Consider the following 25,367-nt stretch of genomic DNA (forward strand, 5'->3'; position numbering starts at 1 on the left):
CGTGCGCGTTCGCGTTTCCGCGCACCCATCAAAGCGGAGAAGAGAGAGGACAGGGGCGAAGAATCCAGCGAAATCCAGAGCCAGCTTCCTGAACCCTGAGCCTTTTCTACGGGAAGTTGTCTCCAAGCGCTCCGACGTGCACGGAGAGGTGGGGGGATATTTGCGCAACCATTGCACGACTGGGCGGCTGAAGTTTTTTTTTTTATTTATTTATTCTTTTATTATTTATTTTGCTCGGAGCGGGGGTTGACTCGGGTTTTGAGTTTCACCGGAGGAGCTGCACCGCCGCACGTCGCGCCACACGCAGGGAGGAGGAGAGGAGACTGGGCAAAGAAGAAGTTTCCTGCTGGCTTGTTTTGTCGCTGCGGGGCGAGCGAATCCGCAGGAATGTCGCAGACGGAGAGACCCACTTTCTACCGACAGGAGCTCAACAAAACCGTGTGGGAGGTCCCGGAGCGGTATCAGAAATTGTCTCCGGTCGGCTCCGGCGCATACGGATCCGTGTGGTGAGTAGTTGTTGCAGAGTGCTACCGAGGGCGCACGGCTCGATTGCACAACGGCCAATCGGGTTCCCACCACCCACCGAGGCCCGGAGAAGCTGCCTCCTCCCGGGCTGCTTATCAAGCCTGCACAGGGCGTCCGCGGAAGAATGAGAACCGTACTTGTGCCTTTTGTTTACGTCTTCGTTCTCAACCTGTAGTGACACACCGTACACTGGCTCGCTTATGTTTTTTTTTTTCTCCGGGGGATTAGTTTTGCTGTTGTGCACATTTTTGCTTTGTTGTATGACTTTACTATTGTCCCGTTAGCACCATGCCTCTATCTCGAGTTTCCAGGATAAAGTTCACTAGATATCAGCCTGTGTTTATTGCGCACGAGAGCTTATCAATTTATTTATTTATTTTTATTTATTTTAAACCCAGCCTCTCTTCTGTGGGCTCGGTGGCATGCCCACGCTTGCGTCCTCTCTCGTGTAGCGGATCTACTCGTTATCAGCAACAACTCATTAAAACAACCACCTCCTCTAGAACACCATTGTGCTCCTGCACCACACGACCTGGCGCTTTGCACATCCGCACATTGCATGCATTATGCATTTTTCCAGTTGGGTGCAGCCTGCAGAGTACCAGAAGGTCACGTGGTTTTTCGGAAAGTAGGCCCCCCTCGTGTGCACAGTGAGCGCTTTTCTACGGGAGCCCACCCTGACGACGACCATGATGATGACTCCAGAATGATGTCATCCTTTCTCCCGTTGTGGCGCACGCATGACTCACAGTCCCGAGGTTGGGTAGTGGCCTCGTCGTCGTCATCACAAAGTCACGGATCGTGCAGTAATTATAACTTTACTGTTCGTCTTGACTTTCAAAGCTTAAGCTGTTGAAAGTTGAGAGATTGTTTTTTCTTTTCTTTCTGTTATTACGAGGGAAAACATGACCTCATTTTGTCACCTGTGCCAAATTAAAGGTCTCTGTGCGAGGTGTGTTCCTGTGATTTATCAGTCTGTGTTTATGATAGAGGCATGTGTTGTGCGGAGTAGTGGTTAGAGGAGCAGCACGGTGGGAGTGGGTGTGAGGTGAGGTCTCTGGTTTGATTCGCTCCACGGCTTAGACGCCTTGAGCAAGCACATAAACTGCCCCGTCCCTGGACACCCTGCATGGCAACTCGCTGCTCTGAGTGGGCTCATTTGGATGGATGTAGGAGAGGACACATTTCTTGTGTGTGTAAATGTTTACATAAGGCTGATCTGGATTGGTTTTTAATCTTGACAAATGTTTGTGAAGGTTCACAGTCATCCGGGTCATGGTAAAATGTGTTCGCTAAAAGACGACTAAAGTTTGTTGGGTTTACTTAAAGATCCTGTCACCATCATCCAAATGGGCTCTTCACTTCTGTCAACCATTCCATCATTTATCTGTCCCCAAAAATGTCAAGCCTCTTGCACCTGTAACGTGTCACAGAGGTATCGCTCGTTAGAGGAAAGAAAATGAAAGGGGGGGAAACCAATTCCTCCAGTTACAGGAGAGTATCTGCATGTTACAGAACCTAGTCGTGTGAGTTTCACCTAGGCACCATATATATGTATATATATATACATACATATACATAATAAAGGAGTTTTTTTGGTACTGTGGTACTTTGACGCCATAACCTATGCACGTAGCCAACGATTCATCTATACTTCATAGTCAGTCTGATTCGCTCTGTAATACGTCCTCCAAACGACAGTCGATGCTTTTTTGCCAGTCGGGCTCATTTGTGTTTCTGCTTCCTGCTTCACTTGAAACACTCAGTGCGTTAACATGCACAGCTTAATCAAGCTTTGTGCAAAATTTGACTTTCTGAATGCAGCCCTTGTACCAGTTTACATGCAACGGAGAAAACTGAATAACTAATGTCTAACATGTCCTCCTCCTCCACATTAGGTGGCGATATGTGTCTTGTCGGCGGATTAGTATGGCCCCCTTTCTGGTTGACCCATTTATATAATAAACAAGAGTCATCATATGGCAGACCAGAATTTCAAACAACAACAAGACAATAGTTTAGCTTTGTTAATCTTGTACCTAATGTGTGCGCTACTTATGGTGCAGATAACATTGCACTATCCCTCAGGTGGTTCTTCTACCGACTCTGTTTGCCTTCTTCTTCTGCGGCTGGCTTTCTTGGATGTTTTTGTTCCGGTTAAAAGTCTGATTAAGGCGTGTACAATTCGAAGAAAGTCGATTTTAAATTCCATTATCTGGGCTTCTAATCAGATAAGGAGAATTTAGATTTTAGTTGGAGTAACGCGTTTAGATGCACTTAAGTTGTCCAGTTAAAGTCATATTAAGGCAATAATTAGTTTTTTTCACGTGCATGTAAACGTACTCAGTGGCGACTGAAACTTTTGCCAAAATTTCACCCAATACGACTCAAACAAATATCTGTATCTCCAAACCTCCTCAGTTAACTTTAACGATTCTTTATTGATCCAGTTTGAAAATTGCAGATATGGGGAAGCAGCCGGAAATACTGAAGTGGCAACATGCCACTACCGCGCTACTTGTGCTCTGTGTTGCCGTGGTGTGTAGTTAAATTTCTGGGGAGGTGTACGTTAGCTACAGCGCTGGGCTCTGCATCAACCACCATCATTCAGAACTGAAGAAGCCACTTGGACATAGAGTGAAATATAATCAAGTTTCAGCTTCGTTTTTCGGGATTTATGTCTAAACCTGTTGCTGCACAGTTGGTAAAAATTATGCAATCATATCTTATCATCTGCAGTAACTTTGAAGTGTGCTTTGAAAGAGATTCTTCTGTATTTTACTATAAAGACGTCCGGATAAAGGAGCTGTCAAGATTTCTCTCAGAAACATCAAAAACCTTTTGATTCCTGGAGCTTCCAATAAAATCTTCAGCCAGAGCATTTCAAACGGGGTCTCTAAAACCCTTCAGAAGGTATCTGGAAAAATATAAATAACCTCGTCACACCTACTCCAGCATGTCATGGCGGTCAGTCGGCCGAACACATGCTCTCAGGGAGTCAGCCAGCCGGCAAATCCTTTGTTGTTGCCGCCATAATGTTACTCATTTAAATAAGAAACACCTGTGTGCATTTAAAAATGATTTCTTATTAGACATTCTGAGGAAAAGTATACTGCTATTTCCTCCTTATGTCTGACCCTTGCTCTGTTTTTTTTCTTTTTGTGTTGTTTTTAAATGTCAGACTTGGAGGAGAGCCAGGGTTGGTGCATGTGAACGCTGCTGGCAGCCAGTACAGTGTGGACTGTGCTAAGTGCTTCACAGCATTGAGTCTATGTTCCTCAGCTGAGCAAAAAAAAAAAAAAACAGCACGAAACTCATGCAGCCCCAAGGGGCTTTCGTATTTTAAATAAATAGCTCCGTTTCAGCCCAGTGAAGGATCATGGTAGAAAACATGGTGGAATACTCGATACTTGAGGCTTTGATAGAAACACAGCAAGAACTCCAGCCTTTAACTGTGGCGTCAATATGTGCAGAGAAGTTAATGGAGTTGCTTGCAAATATTGTTAAACTTTTTCTTCCCAAAATTAAAACGTACTTTTCGTTGTAATAGACTCAGCCATGTTTGCTATCAGGGAGTGGATCACGTCTGCGAACGTAATGTTATTTTCCTTCTTCCCCTTAAACATTCATATCATTCCTTTTTGCACCTTCAGTCACGTCAACATTTAAACTGCTACCAACGTGTTTAGGCAGTTTTTCTTTTTTTGCAGTGCAGCATTTTCCTTGTTCAGTGCATGGATCAGCAATTACCTTTCTCCTTTCAAAACTGACTTAAATGATGTTTAAATTCAATTGTCTTTTCTGGCCCTTAGGAAATACTTGCCCCAGGCTCTGTATGTTGTTGTGTATGTTCTGGATGACGCATTTAGTTTTAACCTCAGAGATGCATGCACCAGCTTTGCAGCTTAGGCTTAAAACCAGCAATTTAACAACTTTAGCTCCAGCACTCGGTCATATGTGTATGACTGGATGCGCCTGTGATGTCAGAACTGTAAAACCATTCATTTTGGGGTAAAGTTATGAAGCACACTTATCCCCCTGAGACCTGAGCTTTTATTTGGTATGCATTTTAGTTTCTCCAAGGGATCAGTAGGACCTAAGAAGTATAAAAAAACTAAGAATCATCTTTCAACAGGAAGTAGTAGTATTTGGAAAAAAAACACGTGGAGACTCGGATTATTTCAATATTTATATTATAATAAAGTCACCATGTGTGACAAAATATAAAAATGTTTATTTTATTACCTGTACATGGCTGAGCAAGACCAGAATTGTGAACAATTAAGTCCCAGTGTCCTCAAACGAGTACTTGTTAATTAGCCATCTTGTAGCTCGTTGCTATTGATAAAATTTGCTACATTTGCAGGTCATATCGAACTAGAAACATTAATAAGCATAAATAAGTTTTACCCATAGAATTTGATGGAGTTTTGATCGTCTGCAGAAAGAATCATGTTTTTACCAACTAGAGTTAAAATGAAGTAGAATAAGCTGCGATAAAACCTAAAACTCAATGTCCCCATACGAGGACGCGGGGTCTCAGGATGCTCAGATACAAAACTATTTGTAGTTGAATTTTGCCAGCCTCAGGACTCAAAGCTAAGATAATCTCCCCATACAATATACATTTTAACTGCTGTTTACAATATACATTTATAAGATAAGATAAGGCTGCAGTATTTCCTGCAAGCTAGGCTAGGCTAGTTAGTAGCTTACTGCTGGTCTGCTGGTCTGTTTTCCAGTTGGACTAGGCTTCTAAAGGAGTTTTGCCTCAGACCATGGCACAAGGGATCGTAACATCTCATGTATTAATGAATAATTAAATTCAGGAACAGTCACTATAATGTACTTCTATAAATTCTAAACGACATGTTTGTTTACTTTTTCCTGTTTCTCTGTTAGAAGGGAAATAATTAAGCTTTTAAAAGCCCATAAATAATTAGTTATTTATTTTTATTGCCCGGTGTATGGAAATACTGAGATTACTTTTACTGCTATGTAAACTTTAAATCAAGGTCTTATTACTTGGACTACATTCAAAATCCAACCATGTTTGTTTGAACATGAATGACCACCTACTGTAGGCAGTGTTTATATCACCGGTTCACTTCTAGACTTCACATTTGAGTGGCACAGATGACATTATGTCATGTCAGCTGTGTGTCGCCATGACGCACACGGTGAGATCTGATGATTTGTCCGTTCTAGATAAAAATAGTGGAACTGAACATCTAACATACGGTCATCAAAACGCGTTCTACTTCTTACTCTTTGTTTTACTGGCTTTTTAGGCCACAGTGTGGTACCTTACTCTGCGTCATTACACTGTTGAGTTCCTGTCATAAAATTATGAAACAGATTAAAAAAAAAAAAAAAAAATAGACTGGTGGCTCTAGGTCTGGAAACCGAACTGTGTCATTGCTATAACAACGTAAGCTTTATAACAACCTGTTGATGTGTGAAATTTAAAAAAAAAAAAAGTCATAAAAAATCAGATGAGTCCTGAAAGTGCAGCTGAATATATAAGGCAGGGCCCACATTGCCCAATTTGATCTCAAGGGGGGGGGCGGACCAGTAACACAACAGAATAATAACCTATAAATAACAACAACTATAGACATTTGTTTTAGTGCAAAGAAGAACAAGTAAATTAGGAGGATGTTAAACGTTTATAGTGTATTATTTCTATTAGAACATAAAGAATAGATGGGTGATAGTAATTTTGACCTTAATGGTCAGATTTTGAGTGCATGGTCCCTGAATGATGCTGTAGTTGACACTGGACACCCATTTACAGAGGATACTGTGACGTAATTATTATAATGGGTTTTACCTTACACACACATGGACAACAACTACGTTGTATGCTGTGGTATTAAAAGTACATCCTTAGGACAACAAGCCTATGTAAATACTAGTTACTCAAAATAAAGCCCTGAGGCGTGTATTGTGTGTGTGTGCTAAGGTTTGACAGTGTTGGTTCATCATCAGTGTAAATGTACAAGGTCAAAATCTGATAAGGAATCTAATCCATGCACGGTCACATTGGAGCTAATTAATCCCCCTATTAATCAGTTTTATTAAAAGTTACACTTTTGCACCATGACAAAATATTATTGCGACTCTTTATTCACGATTATTGAAATTTCAAACATTTTCTGATATGTTCCTTTGTACGAGGACATATGTTGCGACTTGTGCCCCATTTCTAACTGTGAATTCTCCAACACTGCCTCCATCTTTATGTTGGTGGTAACTTCCGCTGACCGACTATAAAAAGGCTAAAAAGAAGCAGAATTTTCTCTTTTAGTACAACTTTTTAGCACAATTACAGACTAGCCTTGGGATGGACTGGCGGATGAATGGTTGCGCAGTGAAAGATCGACGCTCGGTGCAAACCTATTGACCGATGACTCTTTTCTTTTTTCCAACTGAAGTGATGGCAAGACACTAACTACAGACATCTCCATGAGCAGTTTACAACACATAGCATTGATGTGAGCTCACTCTGTCTATCTGTCAGTCAGCATAACCCACTCTACCTCCATGCGAGGCTGACCTCACAAAGTTGCTCCTTTTACAGCCCGCAATTTATGGCCGTTTCTTATTGCGGTCCCATTTATTACAGACTAATTGGATGCTGTATGCTCAGACTCGTTTTGTTTGCCCTGCAGATTAGCAGCCGCTTTAAAAGGCTGTGTGTGCACGAGCCTTTGTTTTGTCATTTAGTTTTTGGTACACACTGTTCAACCAGTATGGGTTTTCCCTCTCTGGTGACACATATAAAAAAGCTGTTCTGCAAGCCTCGGACATAAAGTACACTGGGTGTGGGAGATAATCTATGACTTACTGGAAAAGGCACACTTCTTATCTCAATGTTGTTATTATGGATGCATGCTAACTCAGAGCGGTGGCAGCACACATGAACACGTAAGGTAAGCTGCGTTTCCAGCCGAGCGCAGCTAAAAGGTCGGCAGTTCTTGTTTTGTGAAATCTGCTCAGAGGAAATGAGTCTTGTCTCCTCCCGTGAAGCGCAATGTTGATTGTGTCTCAACTCTGAACTGAAAGGGCCGTGGGGCTGCTCTAGAACTGGCTCAGCAGTTCAGGTGGTTTCATTTCATTTCATTTCATGCCGTACATCACGAGACCACAGCAAAGCGCAATTTAGCTGCACAAAACCCATTTTTGAAAACATTAATTTGTGATGCCGCTTAAGTGACTGACCTGGAAGGAATGCGGTTTATTGTAAATGGATTGTGTTACCTCACAGATACAGGAAATGCAGCAGCGTCACACTTTTTTAGGGAGGCAAGACCCAACTGCCTCTCTCTTTCAGTTTCTCTTGCAGTGTGTCAGGTTTTTGATCATTCCTCAAAGTAATCCTCAGTCGAGATCGACATCAGTGTTGGCCGACGGCCAATGTGTGCTGCTGATTTTTCTGAGCTGATATTTGGAGTCGATACTCCAAAACGATACGGTCGATACAAGTATTACAAGTCTCAATTTGAACATGCAAATTTATTGAACTCAAAGAATATTTAAAGCTCTTATCCATGCAAAATTAAAAAGAGACAGGTAGAAAGTGGTAGAGCACACGCAGGAGCGATTCTAGGGTCAGAAACGTCAGCTAGCAAACTCCTACTTAACAGCAACGACTGTAAAAGTTAGGGCTGTAGCTAATGACTGTAGTAAAAAAAATAACCAAAAGAAAAACTTTTTTCATTTTCCTGCTTCCAGCTGCATGCACTCTGCAAGTGGGGGAGGGGCAATGTATGGGCTGCACGGGCCGCAGCGTCTCCAGCAGCTCAGCTGTGGATGGTCTGTAGGGGGGAAATAAAATGTAGCAGCTAACGCATCCGCGTATCGGCCGATGCCAGTAAATGCTGCAATTATCGGCCCGAGATATCGGTCAATCTCTAATCTTCAATGTATATCACTTATTTAATGATAGCAGTGTTTGCCTGCTGCCGCCTTTACATAAGCAGAGCGCATTTTACTCTGCTTTTGTTTCGTTTTTTTTTTGTAGCACTTGTTCGTTTTGCATTCCTCCACAGTGACGCTGAAGTGTTCTGTTACATGGCTGCTGTAAAATGAGAAAGATAATGAGTGAAACCGTGAATGAGGGTTTAAAAGCAAACGCACATGGACAGCTGCTAATTTTTAGTTAATATAAGCCAAACTAGAAATTAAACACAATCTTATTTTATATCACAAATAACTATGAAAACACAACACAAGCAAAAACATGAAAAAAAGTGTCTGCTAAACAAGCGTGTTGCCCCATTTGCCCACGCTGACTAATAGTGCTCATTTAATGGGTTGATTCTACAAACAGAATATGTTGTAACCAGCTGGGCTTTTCTTGAATGAAATAATAATTATAATAATAATAATAATAATAATGACAACATCTCAAACTGAGGTCTAATAACAGACTCTCAGTGGCCACTGTCAAGTGATCATGGACATCATGTGCAAAACCAGACAGCTGAGGTTACATTTACATCATCGAAACCCCCCCTCTCCCTCCCTCCCCCGGGAAAAGCACACAGCATTACTGGAGAAGAAGAATTTATTCTATATTTATAAGACGGGTAGATTTTCGCACTCCTGTTTTGTCCACAGTGCAGCGGATATTTGACAACAGGTTCAGTCTTGTTCGTGCAGCCTCAAGCTGCAGCGTATAATAAGAACTGAAACCAAGAGCCCTGTGTTATGCAATTATTTGCTTTGTTTACTGGGTAGTGGCCTCCTACGCAGTCTAGTAAAAGATGTCGTTGTCAGTTAAATTATAGGAAATGTTTGGGTTGCGATATGACAAGCAAATCCCGCTGTGTTGTGTACGATTGCAATTCCCATCACGGTGACCCGTTTTGTGCGTGTTTTCTCTTTCAGTTCGGCGTACGACATGAAGTCGGGCTTGAAGGTAGCCGTGAAGAAGTTGTCCAGACCCTTCCAGTCCGTCATCCACGCAAAGAGAACCTACAGAGAGCTGCGGCTGCTCAAACACATGAAGCATGAGAACGTAAGTGGCCTGCAGCCGAGCCGCCCCTCGGCGCCGCCCCTCTGCCTTAAACCTGCGGTCGAGATCTCTCTCTCTTCCACACAGTATTTTCATTGTTCTGTAGTTAAGCTCTACAGGGAAAAGATGAATTGCGCATGAGATTTTCGGGGTGGGTGCTCCCTTGTGGAAGCGGTCACTACCGAGAACTGCATACCTCGTTAAGCCTAATGTGTTCTTGATGAACTAACAGCATGTAAGAGTGGCTGGATCTCATTCGGCTCCGCTTTCAGGAATGTGCAGAGAGAGCCTCATGACATCTGGAGATAATGTGCAGCTCACGCTGGAACGTTTAACGGGCAAATGTGTAACGATGCATGTAAGCATATTGAAGGGAGTGGGTGACAGCTCGAAGTGTTGCGCAATTTTGATGTCTGAATTTATTTGAGCTGTCTGGAAATGATAAAGCCTTTGTTCCCAGCGGCCTCTCAGTGTGATAGTTGTTTATTTAATGGTTTTTCTTAAAATTGCAGAAGAAATACTTGTGACTTGGTCAAGCTCTGGTACAACATCTGCACTCAACTTGTATCCCTAGAACATATTTCACAGAGCACAGACGTATTTTAAGAATTACCGTGCAAAACCTGAGTCACTTTATCTGAACAGATGATGCATCATTTGTTTTCCTCACAATCTGTGTGTTTTTTTTCTCGAAATGAATGAAAAGATTCCCATGCCTTAAGATCACTGCCATTCCACAGAATGCAAATTTTGCGTTACGCTCGGTTTTTCTAAACCTGAACCACATTGGGGTAATGCCACCTTCCCTTTCTACCAACTCCTCCTCCTCTTCCTCATGTGGTATGTAGAGCAGCAAACCACGTGCAACTCCCCAGAACTGTGATCACACGAGTTGTTGACACACAACAACTTGTTTGATTGGTTCGAAAATGACATCTCCATGTCCGCTCAGTTCCAGTCGCCATCGTTTGAAGTTGACAAAGACGCTGTAACTCCTTAAATTGGCATCGGCCACTTGCGTAAGCTCCCCGCAGATCAATTGCAGAAGTGTAAACCAAACCTCACAAGAGTGTACTTTTTGTACAATTTACACCATCGACCCTTAGGGGCTGTGTGACCTGTTAGTTAACATCCGTGCTTCAGCTGCCTCCAGCCGATTATAAAAAGCTCACTCTTCAAAAGCAGTGATTATGTAATAGCAGCATGTTAAATAGGCCCAAACAGGTTCTTCCTTATTATTTGTCCACGGCATTTACACATATGAGTGTGCACCGGTGTCAGGCACCGACTGTGGTTGTGAAGGTTTTTCCCTGCGAAGTGATCAAAGCATGACATGTTGTGATGCGCTGCTTGACTGTGAGTGAGTCACCAACCTGGCTTACCTTGCTTTCCCATCACCGTTACGGGCGTCTCTTCCCTTTAATTTGATTTTATTGCTCACACTTGTTTTGAATCAAACCATTTCTCTTAATTTTTTAGTTCCCCCTCCAGCAATCAGTGCTTTCGTTACGTTTGCGTGTACAGTGTTGGCTGCAGTGTTCATGCAGCCACTTGCCTACTTGCGCAACACACACACACACACATATAGTCCCCGGTATCTGTGTTGCATCTAGCCGACACTCTGACCCAGTAGAAGATCTGCATGTGATTCGTTAAGCCAGCGGTTGTGATTCTCATGAAGCACAGATGGTGGGTTGCTGTGTGAGAACAAGTCAGTCTGTGAATGGTGTGTATGAGTAAGACGAGGAGTTTCACTCGGCACCGGGGTCTTTTTTTCAGGGAGAACAATGAAGTGTGAAGCGTGCGTTTTTTTTTTGCTCGGTAGTCGGCCGTTTGCCGCTGCAACAATTAGAAACGGTCGCATAGTAATGATATAGATGGAAGAGAGGCTACTGACGAGCTGCAAGACGGACCCGGAGCCACCTCTGATATCATCCTCCTGCAGCCTCTGCGAAGAAAAGTGAGTTTTAGATGATGCAGTTACGTAGGGGGGGGAAAAAAACCCCAAAAGAAATCTGAAGAAGTTTGGAAAGTCTAAAAGGGAAAAACCCACCAGCAGCTGTTCATAACCAACAGCGCAGAAGCTCTCACAGGGAAATGAAAGCACATCTTGAGAAAGTTGATTTAACTTGAGCAATACTTTGTGCGATTGACAGTTTTTGCTCGCCTACGTCTCCGTGTGCATAAGAAAATAGCGCGATTTTTGGCAGCTTTCACCTGCCACGACGGATTCAGTCCACTCACACTCGGTGTCACTTTCTTTTTCTCTCTCTTTTTTTGTAAAGCGGTTTCGGGAAGTGAGTTATTGCGGAGTACAAATATGTCAGCACATGAATTTGAAGAACAGGTTTTGCATAGATTAAGTAGGATTATTCAAAATCTGCGCCTATATCACACAGATGAATGAGAAATGAGGCTACGAAAAGATGTCTGTTTAGAGTTCAGAACATGCCCCGGCCGGGTTTCTCCATCAGGATAAAAATGCACCGTGATGTGCTTCTTTTTTTATCCAGAAGTCACCAGTGTTTTAATAGCTACCAGTGATTTACATTGAAAGGGATTCTGTGTTTTTTTTTTTTTTTTTTTTTCTTTCTTTCATGCTGTTGCCAGGAGACTCCCTGGATTTTGGTTTTGGGAAAGGCAGAGTGGACCAATCAGCTGCTTGTTGTGACTGCATCCCACCAATCATCTGTGGGTTTGGGTCCTGTGTGGGTGGGCTGCTCCAGTGTTTTCACACCACCCATCCACCTCATTCTCTGCTCGGTGTGGGTGGGGTGGGGGGGGGTGAGCTCACATGCTCGCATGCACACATGTGGTATGTGCGTGGTATGTGCATAACACACCGACCTGCAAACCGCAAAAACCATTCTCTAAGATTGTTTCTGTCCCTCCTGAAGCCAAAAAAAACAAAACAAAACAAAACAAAAAACAAGCCTGCAATTCAGTTCAAACACTCAGCCGTATTTTGTCATTTTCACACGTTATTTTCGTTTTCCTGTCACACACTCACTTGACCACAGGGGATCGTAGAAAACGGTATGAGGTGGCGAGTGGTACGTATACCAGACTCTTGAAAACATCCCGTCTGTGAAGCTTTTGTAACGTTGTAACAAAAACAACAACCCGGCCCATTGTTGGAACGAGCATGAAAGCAGTTTGGTGCAACTCGGTCTAATATGACACATTTGTTTTGTTCGAATGCCTGAAATGTATCGTTTCCTCTCGATCACATGTAGGCGTGCCATTGATGAGATTACCGTTGGCTTGATGTGCAAACTTTACCAAATAATGTGTGGATTTCCTGTGTAATCAGATCTAATGGGTTGTTATCACTCGTCCTTAATGTGATTAAGCAAAAACAGAGTTCAAGTTTTGACCTCGTACACTTCTAATGTAAACTGCTGAGAAGGAGTTTACTAAATCCAATTCCACTTCAGAACCTGCAGAACCTATATGTCACAGACTTTGTGTTTGTCTGTATTAAGACGTAGCCATGGCAACAGTGCTATCAAAATGGAAACTTTTTTTTTTTTTTACATTAAAGTCATGCATCTTGATAAAAAAAAATGATGTTCCAAGTTTATTCATCATTTCACGCATTAGCAGGAAACTGTTGAGTGCTGATTTCTAACCTGCTGACCTCTCTGTGCCTTCAGGTGATCGGCCTATTAGATGTTTTCACTCCAGGGACGAGCTTAGAGGAGTTCAACGATGTGTAAGTCGCTCTTTCCTTCCTCGTCGCTCTCTCTGCTTTTTTTATCTCTGCTTCCTGCGTGTTCATCCTTTACAGTGTCTTTGCCTCCGTTCTGCTGCAGCTTCTGTAGCTGTTGCGTCCGACACAATAAAAAAAAAACATTCACGTCAGCAGGTGATTTGCGAGATTAACGCGATAGACAAACTAGAGAATGCATGGCAGCGCCGCGACTCGCGGCTTCACGTGAGTCCAGCGTGCAGCGAGTTGGACCAAGGTGACTGCAGGGTGAACACGTGCACTCGGGCACGTCGCAGCCAGTCTCCATGGTAACAGCCATCTGGCAGTCTCTGGGGATACTGTGTGTGTGTGTGTGTGTGTGCACAGAATACTCAATCAGCGTCCTTGATTTCTCTACATGGCGCAGCGGCATCAGCATGTTGCATATTAGTGGGAATGTGAGCTGGACTTGCGCTGAGGCTGAAGTTGCACAGTAGTTGAACATGTGACACGTCGCTCCGTCTGTTGTCAGGGAATCAGGTCAAATCATGCAGATATAACATATGCAGATGTCACGCCGCACACTCCACGGTGCCTGCTGGCCTTATTCAGTTCATCTGGTCGCTGTATAAATACTTCACCAGCGAGAGTTTTCCTGCAGTTTTGCCTCTCAACCTTTTCATATTAAAGTTTTTCATTATGTTGCCTTCATTAAAGTGCACGAGTTTGACATAATCTTTCCTTTAATATGAGTTTAACAAACTTCTTTAATGATATTATTTTGCATGATGATGATAATAAAAACTTAAAAATAAACTCCAAATGCATTACAAACTTTAACAAAATGAAGCTGCAGAGACTGTAGACAGACCTTCTCACATCAGAGGACCCTGTCGCTGTGTGATTTACAGATATCTGGTGACGCACCTAATGGGAGCAGACCTCAACAACATTGTCAAGTGTCAGAAGCTGACCGACGACCACGTCCAGTTTCTCATCTACCAGATTCTCAGAGGCTTAAAGGTCAGTGAAGCTTCCTCCGACTCGGCCCGTACAGAGGATGTATACACGATGTTAAGCACCATATGTCGTGTGAAGTGAGAAGAGTGTGCATACTCTGCATAACTGCAATGTGACACTAAAACTAACCGGATCAAGCACACACAATGCAACAGAAGCGTCAACATTAACCTAGACTTTCAAGTTTGAAGAGGCCCTTAGACTGCTGCACTATGCTGACTCTGAGGTCAGTGCACTAGAATCTCCTTTGTCAGGATATTTTAAATGGAAATAGACAGTAATTTCTAAGTCTATTTCTGACGTTCACCATTTCAGTTCTTACTGCAGAAAAGACAACATCAAAAAGCTGTGATGAATGGAACATTTACCACAGCGAGTCATTTTTTTTTTTTCTTTTTTCAATCTGTTCCGCATCCTCTGTCTGGCGCACAAACAAACACTATTATGCCGATGTGGTGATTAAAAAGCAATCGCAAATGAACTCCTTATGCTTTTCTTTCTCTCCACAGTACATCCACTCGGCAGACATCATCCACAGAGTAAGTTCTGAAGAGGTCACGGGTCCTCTTTAAGTATCACCCATTTACTATAAGTGGCTCGCATGTTACACTTCATGTTTTTTTTTTTTACTTCCAAGTAACTCAACGCCTCTGTGTTGCGTCCTTGTCTTGACTTCTGCCTCCTGACTCTTCCCCTTTTCAGGATTTAAAGCCCAGTAATCTGGCTGTGAATGAAGACTGTGAGCTCAAGGTGAGACGCCATTAGATTCAAAGTCTTGTATCAGAGAGTTGAAGGTGTTCAGTCGAGTCTAGCAGCAGCAGCAGTAGTAGAAGTAGTAATCTTCACTTCTCCTTCTCTCAAAATCTCAGATCCTGGATTTTGGTTTGGCGCGGCACACGGATGACGAAATGACGGGCTATGTAGCCACCCGGTGGTACCGCGCCCCGGAGATCATGCTCAACTGGATGCACTACAACATGACGGGTAGGACGTTAAATGGGCCACAGCGCAACTGTTACATCATGTGCAATTTCACAGAATTGAATGTGTTAAAATAGCTTGCTGGTGGTTGTAATTGGAAAAAAAAATAATTTAACATTCACTTTGACAAAAAGGTGCAACAATCATAGATGTGTCTTTGTTGTTTGTCGTATACGCTGCTGCATAAAAAACAGAACATGTGAGCACGGTGACGTCGGACAAACTAGCCGAGTTTCGCAATTTTCAGTTTGACTCAGTGTGACGGCTCGAAACTTTTTTTTTTATATAAGTATCCAGAGCATCTGTTTTTTTTTGCTTGTTTTCCATGAATTGGTGGACATGTTCTCACCATTTTCCACCAACAGTTCCCCAAACATCCTGCACAAACAAAATTTAATTGCATTCAGTTCGACAAACAAACAAGATTACGATCTCAAAACTAAAGCCTCAGCTCACCAGCAAGCAGATTGTTAACTTCCAGATGTGACGCACAGGCTGCTACATTGATCTGCACTGTGGTGTTGAAAAGCTTGTTGACTGAAGTTTTACCATCCTGCATGTTTTTTGTTTTTACTTAACAGTGGATATCTGGTCGGTGGGCTGCATCATGGCGGAACTACTCACGGGACGGACGCTCTTCCCTGGCACAGACCGTATCCTTCCACCTCTTGTCACTTCGATTCATAAATAAAATTTTTTCGTTGTTTTTTTTTATGCATCATAGTGTAGTTGCATAACAATCGCTGTTCACTGCATCTGCCAAAAGAGCCCCCAAAAGAGCTGTTGCAACAGTGCTGCACGCACACAAAAGCGCCTCTTTATTTTCTGCAGGCGGAATCAAAGCACGGTTGATTTTTTTTAAAAAAAAATTTTGAGCTGCAACTCCGAGCAGTGAAGGGAGCTGGTATGAGCGTGTGCACATTCACGCTTTCTGTGGGCTGTGACTCAGTGCCGTCCAGTGCAACCTTCCTGTTCCCCCTCCCACGTAACTACCTCTCCGCCGCAGCAGTCGCACGATTTAACGCGCTGCAGTTTGGACACATTCGAATTCAGAACGTGGCACGCGCTGCAGAGGTCATGGCCGAGCCGAAAACACACGCTCGGTGTTGCATAACGTGTTTTGTGTGACTCCTGCCCCAAATGATCAATCAACCCATCCACGCCGTCACTGCATGGCTCGTGTGGGAGTGAGTTTTGAATGTGTGCCCTCTCACTCTAAATCGCTCTTAGGAAGTGGAGGACTCACCCACCCACTGAAGGAAACTTAGCTGAATACGCAGCAGTCTTTCTGGTCTATCTTCTTTTACCTGTCTGAATGGAATCTGATACTTACGACGAATGACATCCGGTGCCCTCCGAGCGTTCGCACACTGTAATCGCGCATGATCACATACCAATCTACACATGGGGGGGGAAATACTAATTTTATACGTATGACATGCACATGTGGCTTTAGAAATGTGTCAGATAGTTAAGATAGTTTTATTTTTAGTACAGTATGTGAGGATCAGCAAGTAGTTCTATTAGTCAGCAGAGAATTACTGTCACCATGCTGCTGATCGCTTCATGACTGCGTGCGTTTCCCAGATTCCGTCGGAAGGTCTTGCCTTCGCTTGGGTTTGCTAGATAAGATGGCAACAAAAACAAGAAGTGTGAAACGCAGCCCCAGAAAGACCAGCGGCAGATAGGGCCCATCGAGAAATCAAAGAAAGAGCAGATAAGCCGACGGCAGAATGCATTGCCTCAGAAGTCTGATAACAACCAGATAGACGACAGCCAGGATTAGCCGTAAAAACAAATGTCTACATCCATCTGATGGCGGAAGGTTATTGTGGTGGAAGCCAAGAGGAACAACTCTGACGTTCCTGAACGTCAGAGTCTTGGGTTTGTTCTTCTTATAAGGTTATAAGGTGAACTGCAGGTGTTTCCTGATTTACTCTGAACTCTGAAGGACCTTTGGATGCAACTGATGCAATTTAGAGAAATCTGCCAAAATATAATTCAAGCAGCAGAGGCTGAGCAGGATGATGATGAAGATACGAAGCATGTTCGCTGCCTGTTAAAGGAATATTTCTGTCAGCAGAAAGGCCTGAGGATGCTTCCAGAGCCCTGACCTGGATCCCAGAGAGCCTTGTCTGGAAATGTGATGAAAGCTTTTGCTTGAAACATGGGGGCAGAATTTAACCTCAGAAGTAATAGTCCATGTCCATACGTTGGCATGTAATTCGCCAAGGTGATCTGTAATGAGGCCACTGTTAAACGTCTGTTTCAGTCTGTTCTTTGTCTTCAGTAAATGTGCATCACAGTCCGACACAGTCCATGTTTGAGCCGCTCAACTGTTGAATGAATTAACATTTTCAGTTTCAAACGACAGCTTTGACTCTCAGCGCTCTCTCTCCTTATCCAACGCCCTCCATGCCATCTGTTTTCCTTCATGTCAGAGCGGTAGACATTGATCAGTTGGGGCGTATAATGATGCTAGTCGGAACGCCAGGGCCCGAGCTCTTGATGAAAATCTCTTCGGAGCCAGTGAGTGTCCAAGCCCAGCTCAGTTTTGCTGCTCTTGTTGCCTCTCCTGCTTGTTTTTTCCCCGTTGCCCTTGCAAAAAGTCAAGACAGTACTACTATTACTTTGATGCTGCTAGCTGCCTCTTAGTGGCTTTGTTTGCACTTGAACACAAGGCTCTGATTTACACTTTTGACTTCCTGGAGTCCTGCTCATCTCTTTATATAATAGTGCAATTTCTGTATATCTCAGTATAAGTCAGGGGTTGTTTTATATCACTCTTTTCTTTCATCTTCCGTCCTCTTCCTCTTGTGTGTGTGTTCCCCACCCTTTGGCTTTATCCATGCTCTTATACATGCATATACATATATATATGTATGTATATATATATATGTATATCCATAGACCCTCCTAACCATCCCTGCTGTTTAACATGCTCACCTCCACGTTACGATGCCCCTTGACTCAGAAGCTATAGATATAAACCAGTTGCAGCAGATAATGCGCCTGACGGGGACGCCCCCAGCCTACCTCATAAACAGGATGCCCAGCCATGAGGTGAGACACGTTCCCTTTCGCCTTCCCTCCCTGAGCCCTGACTCAGCTGGAATCGTTGCAGAAACGCAGCCGCCCATCAGCCAGTAACCCGCATTACTGTTTACAGACTGTTTGAGTTGATTTTTTTAAAAGTGTTTCCTGCCGGTTCTCTTTTTTTTTTGCTTTTCTGGCCTCTGCTTTCACACTCCACATATTCCCTGTTTCCTCTCTGACTCACCGTGCTTTTCACAGCAAGGCTTTATCGGAGCGCTTTGCCAGTGTATTCTGATGAGCTGTCTGTTGCGTTTGTAACACACGATGATTCTGGGAAGTTAAGGTGCCGTGTTTGTGCATGTGATTTGCGTGTTAAATAAAGAGCGTGACATGTGGCTTAATAAAAGCACGCACGGTCCCATGTGTGTTTTGCGTTATGTAAATTCGGTAAACCAGTGTCATAAAATGTGCAGCTGTAGCGGTTGAAAGACCTTTCAAATTTGCTCTTTTGTTTCTCTTCTGTCACAGGCGAGGAACTACATCAACTCACTTCCCCACATGCCCAAGAGGAACTTTGCTGATGTGTTTATTGGTGCCAACCCACTTGGTAAGATCCTCTTTCAGTCTCACATCATGACACAATACAAAGTACTCTAGGTCATTGAGGCCCCCTAGTGGTACGATAAAGACACTTGTGTCATGTCAAACAGGTGTAGGGACTAAGCTGTAGATGGATATTTTATATCAGGGGTCTTCAATGTTTCTCATGCCAAGGACCCCAACCTGATGGAGAGATTAAGTAGGGACCCCCTACCTGCTGTGTTCTACAGTAAACTCAGCCTTGTGCTATTTATAAATATACAGTATCATCATTTTGCATTCAGTATTAAGCTATTCAAATAATACACTGGTTCATATATTCAATTTTTAAAGTTAAACGTGCAGCAGTAGAGTGGCAATGCAACTGCCATAAACATAAACATATATATAACTATTTACATATACATATATAGAGGGATGGATGGATGGGATTCAGCGTTTTTCTCATTTGGTTGTCTTACTAATCCACTGATCCACTCTCCAGTCCAGTAGGGGGAAGTATTTCCTCTTCACCTATGTGAAAGACTGCGTTAAATAAATTATTTGATCCATTTTGGTCTCAGTAGTTGACTGATGGGAGCTGAACAGGGTCTGACAGAGTCAGCGTGTAATATTCTGCCTCGTGATTGTCTCAGCAGCGATAGGGGCGGGGCCTATTTTGTACAGGAGGCTTAGATTGACAGTTCTCTGTGTGAAATATGCTTCCGTGCTAACTGAAAGATAACATCTACTGCCTTCATTTATCCCTTCACTAAAATATGTTGGATTCATGTTAACACGTATTTAAAGAAATTTAAATTTGCAGAGGAAATTTCAAAAAAATATTTTTTTATATATATATAAAAAATGTCTAATCAACCAAAGATTTTGCGGCTGACTGTTGTTAGGTGATGGAATGACAGTTCGTCCTTATCAGCTTTCTCCACCACTAATTTACCGTCTCCTTTATTGCTGCTGCTGTTGTCCAGCCGTGGACTTGCTGGAGAAAATGCTGGTGCTGGACACGGACAAGCGAATCACGGCGTCCGAGGCTCTGGCCCACCCCTACTTTTCCCAGTACCACGACCCAGAAGACGAGCCTGAGGCGGAGCCTTATGACCAGAGCTTCGAAAGCCGCGAGCTGGAAATTGAAGAATGGCAACGTAAGTCAACGATTGTTTGTGAGATGAATTTCAGTTGTGTTTTGTGTTCACTTGGTGTGGTTGGACGGTCCTACATATCACATAATTATAGCTAGGGATAGCGATACGAGTGACTAAAAAAAAGCAACAGATTAATTTTTTTACTTTATCTGCAATAACGTAAGACAATTTCTGAAATGAAATCGGGGACAATTGCAGCAGAAGATTTAAAAATAAATAAATAAATAATTAAATGTCAAGATGAAATGAGGAAACATTGACGATAACAGTTTAATTTGTTTTGATAAATGTATTAATGCTTATTTATATTTAAACTGCTATGTGTGTAATGGTGCAACCGGCTACCGTAATAACTTGTTGTTGTAGTCTGCGTGCAGCATTTTTTTCTCATTCATAAAACTCGGGTACTTTCCCCGGAAATCGGAGACGTCTGGTTACCGTAATTTACCGGCGGATGTGGCTGCTTTCCACTAATTTCCTGATCTGCGCGTTTGGCTGGCTCTCAACGTACTCCGGCTTCTGGTTGTGCTGCATTCCTTAGCCATTAGTTTGTTCCCCATCCACATTTCTGATATGTGAACCAGTTCTTTGTTTATTAAATTCTTCGATGACACAACAGTGAATGGGACTGATCTCAGAAGTTGTCTATAGAGATGCAGTACACAATCTGACTCAATGGTGTGTGCGCATAACGACCTCTCTGCACATTAACAAAACTAAAGAAATCATCATTGAATTCAGGCGACTTAATCATTTAAGAAATCAACACCTGCCCGCATATTAAAAAAATAAATAAAAAAGCATGCATTATTTGAATTACCGTAACTCACCAATGGACAAAATTCAAAGTGCGGCTGCAGTTTGGGGAGCAACTTCCAGGTCTGAGTGATGAAGCCCATGCATTAGTGCAAAAAGCTGCAGTTCCTCGAGTGGCCACTTGAGGCTCCAAAAGAGTAAATCCCCATAGACCCCTATGTTAAAAAGCCCAACTTTACAGCATCATTAAACATGTTTACAGTCAGGTCTCAATAGTTTATTTCACTATTCATGACAACATGATGACCAGCTCAATGTGAAAGGGAACTAAATGTCATAGCACTTTCTACTTGTAATGAGTGAGTGGGTGTGTGGAGCTCGGGGAAAGTTTTTGGGGTGTAATTTAATTCATTTATTTATTTTTTTCTCAGGCCTAACCTACGAAGAGGTAATCAGCTTCGAGCCGCCGTCGTTCGATGGAGACGAGATGGAATCCTGAGGAGGAAGCACCTTCTCTTCCATTCTTTCTTTTTATTTTATTTTTTTGTTTTTTTTTTGGTTTTCAAGGCAACACTCTTTAAGAACTGTCGGTCTCATGTGACGATCCACTTTCCACACACATGCGCACAACCATGACATTCAAGTGCCTGCCATCATTCATATCTGGGGGACGTTGGCGATATCAGGGAAGAAAAAACAAAAAAAAAACTTGACATCCTGTTCATACCGTCCCCCACCCTGCTGTTTTTGTTCCCTTGCATCTCTTTGTGCAGAGGCAGACTTTAATTCTTCTCATATTTTTACTACATTTTTTTTTTTTTTTTTACCTCAGACATTTATTGCTTAGATTTGCCCCGCTTTGATTCATAGAACTAAAAAAATGACATGTCAGTATCTAAGAGGTCCAGTGTGTAGTATTTAGACGAATCTATCGGCAAAAATTTGAAGATCATTTGTGTTTTTTTTAATTTTTTTTTATTTATGTATAACCACGAATAACTGCATTTTATTAGAATTGAGAATTAACCCTTTATATACACACAGGGTACGGGTCCTCATCTTGCACCTCCACATTCCTACAATTGCCCAGAATGGACAAACCAAACACTTTTTTTTTTTTTACATTTTCACTGATGATTTTTCCAGACACAACATTGTCCAGAGCTTCGCTTTCACACGTGAAGCTCTAATCTGATAATTATCCACATCAGATGCATTCTCACCCATTGGAAATGCCCTATGTGTATGGAAGAGAAGTATGACTCCTCTGTAACAAGGACTGTTTGTATGTAGATGTCAGTACTACATATGTTTGGACATATCTGCGATATTAACAAAAGAGTGCATAGCAAAAGGCAGGTATTATAGAAAAGAGCACAAAGCTACACTCCCTGCAAAGTCCACTCGCTCACTGTGAATTCTCCGGTCAAATACCTGAATTTGGTTTAATTCGAGGTCCGACAGATTCATACAGTGGGTGACGTCCGGAAAATACCAGGTACTGCTTTGGATTTGTGAAAGCCCTTCAACAATCGGAATAGTTGGTTGCAGTCTGCAATCTCACCACCAGATGTCACTAAATCCTAAACACTGGTCCTTTGAGGCAAATTTGAAAGAAAAAACAAAAACTTTTAACATAACTTATTAAGTTTGACTACTCCATGACATGTCTGAAGCTTATTTATTCTCCACACTTTAAATGCAGTCTTTTTTTTTCAGTAAGCACATAGAACTGTAGATATTACAGAAAACAGTATTTGTACATAAGTATTTCAGGCAGTTACCATATGTGCGTAATAGTCATGACATGCTGAGGCACACGTCGGCCGACCCCTTTGACAGTATAAAGTTTATTCCTAGAGTTTATCCTAAAATGGCATACTTAATTGTGTAATTTATTATGAAAATGTATAGGATAGAATAAAATGTGTAAAATATTCACCATGAAAAACTCTAGGCTTCATATAGTGAAGCCTAGAGTTTACAAAAAAAAACAAAAAAAAAAGAGTTTGAGAGTAGAGAGTTTTGCTTATATTTCCAATTCACCTGACTTTTTCTTTAGTTTTCCCTCTTTTTTTTTTCTTGGCAGTCAATCAGCACTTCTGTTGTTTCACATGAATGTTTTAAACAGTCACCTACAGCCAGTATCACCACAGCACGATGAAGCCACACTCGGCTTATTAGTTCATCCACATGCGATGTTTACCATCCCGACATCAACTGACAATGTAATTTAATCATTTTGCATTTATAAAAAAAAAACGCAGTACTTTTAATGTTTATTGAATGTTTGGGGCACCAACCTCGCCCTGTATTTATGATCTTTTTTCTTATATTGTTTGTATATCGATGTAAAAGAGAATATTATTTGTCAGAATTTAAGGTTGTTTTTATTATTTATGGAGAAACTTATTGTATCTGAATCGAAAATGTATCGTCGGTAATCTCATGCGTCACTTGAGCCGCGGTGACTGCAGTTACAGCTTGTGTTTCAGAGCACCGACGTTGTTGAGAGAACCAAACTCTGCTCCTTCTCAAAGTTTTGATGCTGAAAAATGTATTTAACTCACCGTGTTCCCCGATTACACTGCCCTCCACTTTATTCTGTTTACAAGAACATTGGTTGGAAACATATTCAGAAATTAAATGAATTACACGGAAGTCGCCATTTATATTGACCAACGAGCTACTAAACTGTTAAATCGTTTTTCTGAAGTGTGAAAACATTTTTTTTTCTTTTTTTACAAAATGTTATTTTTTCAACATTTCAGAAAATCAAACGTGTGACATACAAGCTGTACCCACAGTTGCTCTGGCAACCAAATCAGACATCAATATCATTTGCAACTGCTTGTTTAATGTAGTACCTTTTCTAATGTATTGTTTTACTCTTTGCGTGTTAAATCAAGATTTGATGTTTTTCCGTGATTCTGTAATATTGATGGTTTTATGAGCAGCACTAGAACCATATTGTTCATCAGAGTAATTTAAGCGGGGCACGTGTTTGTGGGGAAAGAGTGTCGATTTACTCACTGGATGCTGAAGGGCAACGATGAAGCCACACACTTTATCATTTTAAGGCGACTGCATCGATTAGATTTGGGGGTATTTATCTCGTCCGTATCCCACTGTCCATACGAAAATTTGCTTATCGGTTACGCTTGCTTTGCCTGAGATGTGTTCATATTTTTTCACTATGTTCTTGACCACATGTATCAAGACAGCAGGCCATGCCACCTGTAAATACCACCATTAGAAAAATAAAGGCTACTATTTTTCAGATCTGTAACAGTGGTTGTCTTGTTTTAGTTGTCAGCTCCTCGCCACAAGGGGGCAGCATTTCACACGTTACATGCTTTATAAATGTGACACTGGCACCACATTCAACTTCATGACTCTTCTAATGTTCAGTCAAATCGAGATGAGGGTTAATAATTTGAGAGGAAATTTTAATTTTAAAAATTCACAGGTCACACACGACAATTAAAAGCTTTTGTGTTTCACAGTGTGGTGTTCGATTATGGAATAGGAAAATATATACTCAGATACTCAAATATAATACTCAGCAGATATATGGATGAAACAGGAAGTATTGCACTAAATTAAGAATTACTGCCTCATCTTGTTGGTTGTTGTTGTTATTGTTTTATCTTTTGTTAGATCACTAAAGTACGACGTAGAAACTTTTCGTTTTGTAAAATATGGAAACATTTAAGTTAAATAACTGATGGAGAAGGGATGGGACTAGATAGGTTTTAATTCTTCCACTCATTTTCGAACATATTGCATATTTCTTTCTTCTATTTTTTTATTTATCTTTTGAATATATTCAAAATAAATAAAGCTCAAATCAATTAAAAAGTTTATGCTGCAACAGAAAGGTGGTGATTCACTGCAGAGTTTCCGTCATTCAGCACTGACTAAAATGGAAACTTGTCCAAATAATAGAAGCACAATTCAACATTACTGCAAACCACAGCCTCCAAAATGAAAACAGCTGTATTTTCAACTGTAGCGTAGGACTGATGTACCTAATGATCTGGCGAGTAAGAGCATAGCGCACTCAGTTTCAAAGCTTTTCTCCATAATACCCGAGTGCCTGATTATGTAAATGCTTCCACCATATAGACCTCTTCATGGCCTACGTTATTGTGACATCACGATGTTAGCTGGAAGCAAAACAGAGGGAAGCTTGAGGCAACACTGTCAACCGGGAAAATGTCATCTTGCTGTGTTTTTGGGGGCCAAAAACACTAACTTGAAGTTTTATAGCATATCAGCCACTGCCAGTCGTAGACAACTTTGTTTGGACACTATTAAATGATTGGAGTGAGGCAGTCATCAACAGTGCTTGTGATGTGCACTCGATATCAGGTAAGATTAATATGTAATGCATCATCAGTTTCAGCCTGGATAACGTTATGAATTAGACTAAACTATGACTGAAATTACGTTGAGTTAATCATTATTTGTGGAATTCTTGTTACAGGTTAATGCTAACCGCTATGCTAGCTAACGCAACATTAGTTGTATGAAGCAGAAGTTGCATTTACCCTTTGCAGTGGTTCCACTGTAATATCTTTGTTGGAGAGGC

General features: G+C 41.9%; 1 protein-coding gene across 2 annotated transcripts; it reads left to right on the forward strand.

The window, feature by feature from the left end:
* On the forward strand, positions 1-24,062 carry mapk14b (mitogen-activated protein kinase 14b). Of its 2 annotated transcripts, none has more exons than XM_047582698.1 (12): positions 1-506; positions 9,421-9,550; positions 13,204-13,262; positions 14,150-14,261; positions 14,768-14,797; positions 14,961-15,008; positions 15,128-15,242; positions 15,821-15,892; positions 17,689-17,768; positions 18,804-18,882; positions 19,844-20,017; positions 21,205-24,062. In XM_047582698.1, exons 1-12 carry the CDS (start codon positions 388-390, stop codon positions 21,270-21,272), a joined length of 1,086 nt encoding a protein of 361 aa, XP_047438654.1. In that variant the 5' UTR covers positions 1-387; the 3' UTR covers positions 21,273-24,062. The 2 variants fall into 2 exon arrangements, with proteins under 2 accessions (XP_047438654.1, XP_047438653.1); XM_047582697.1 differs by lacking the exon at positions 17,689-17,768 and adding an exon at positions 18,223-18,302 and having other exon boundaries at positions 8-506.
* Positions 24,063-25,367: the final 1,305 nt, after the last annotated feature.

This window comes from Mugil cephalus, chromosome 4, assembly GCF_022458985.1.
Source record: "Mugil cephalus isolate CIBA_MC_2020 chromosome 4, CIBA_Mcephalus_1.1, whole genome shotgun sequence".
Taxonomy (NCBI): domain Eukaryota; kingdom Metazoa; phylum Chordata; class Actinopteri; order Mugiliformes; family Mugilidae; genus Mugil; species Mugil cephalus.

Excerpts from the sequence above, each read along its gene's own strand:
- mapk14b (XM_047582698.1), top strand. The coding sequence starts at position 388 with ATGTCGCAGACGGAGAGACCCACTTTCTACCGACAGGAGCTCAACAAA. Across the intron at positions 14,262-14,767 it reads AGATTCTCAGAGGCTTAAAG|TACATCCACTCGGCAGACAT; the intron begins GTCAGTGAAGCT and ends TTCTCTCCACAG. Across the intron at positions 15,893-17,688 it reads GCTCTTCCCTGGCACAGACC|ACATTGATCAGTTGGGGCGT; the intron begins GTATCCTTCCAC and ends TCAGAGCGGTAG.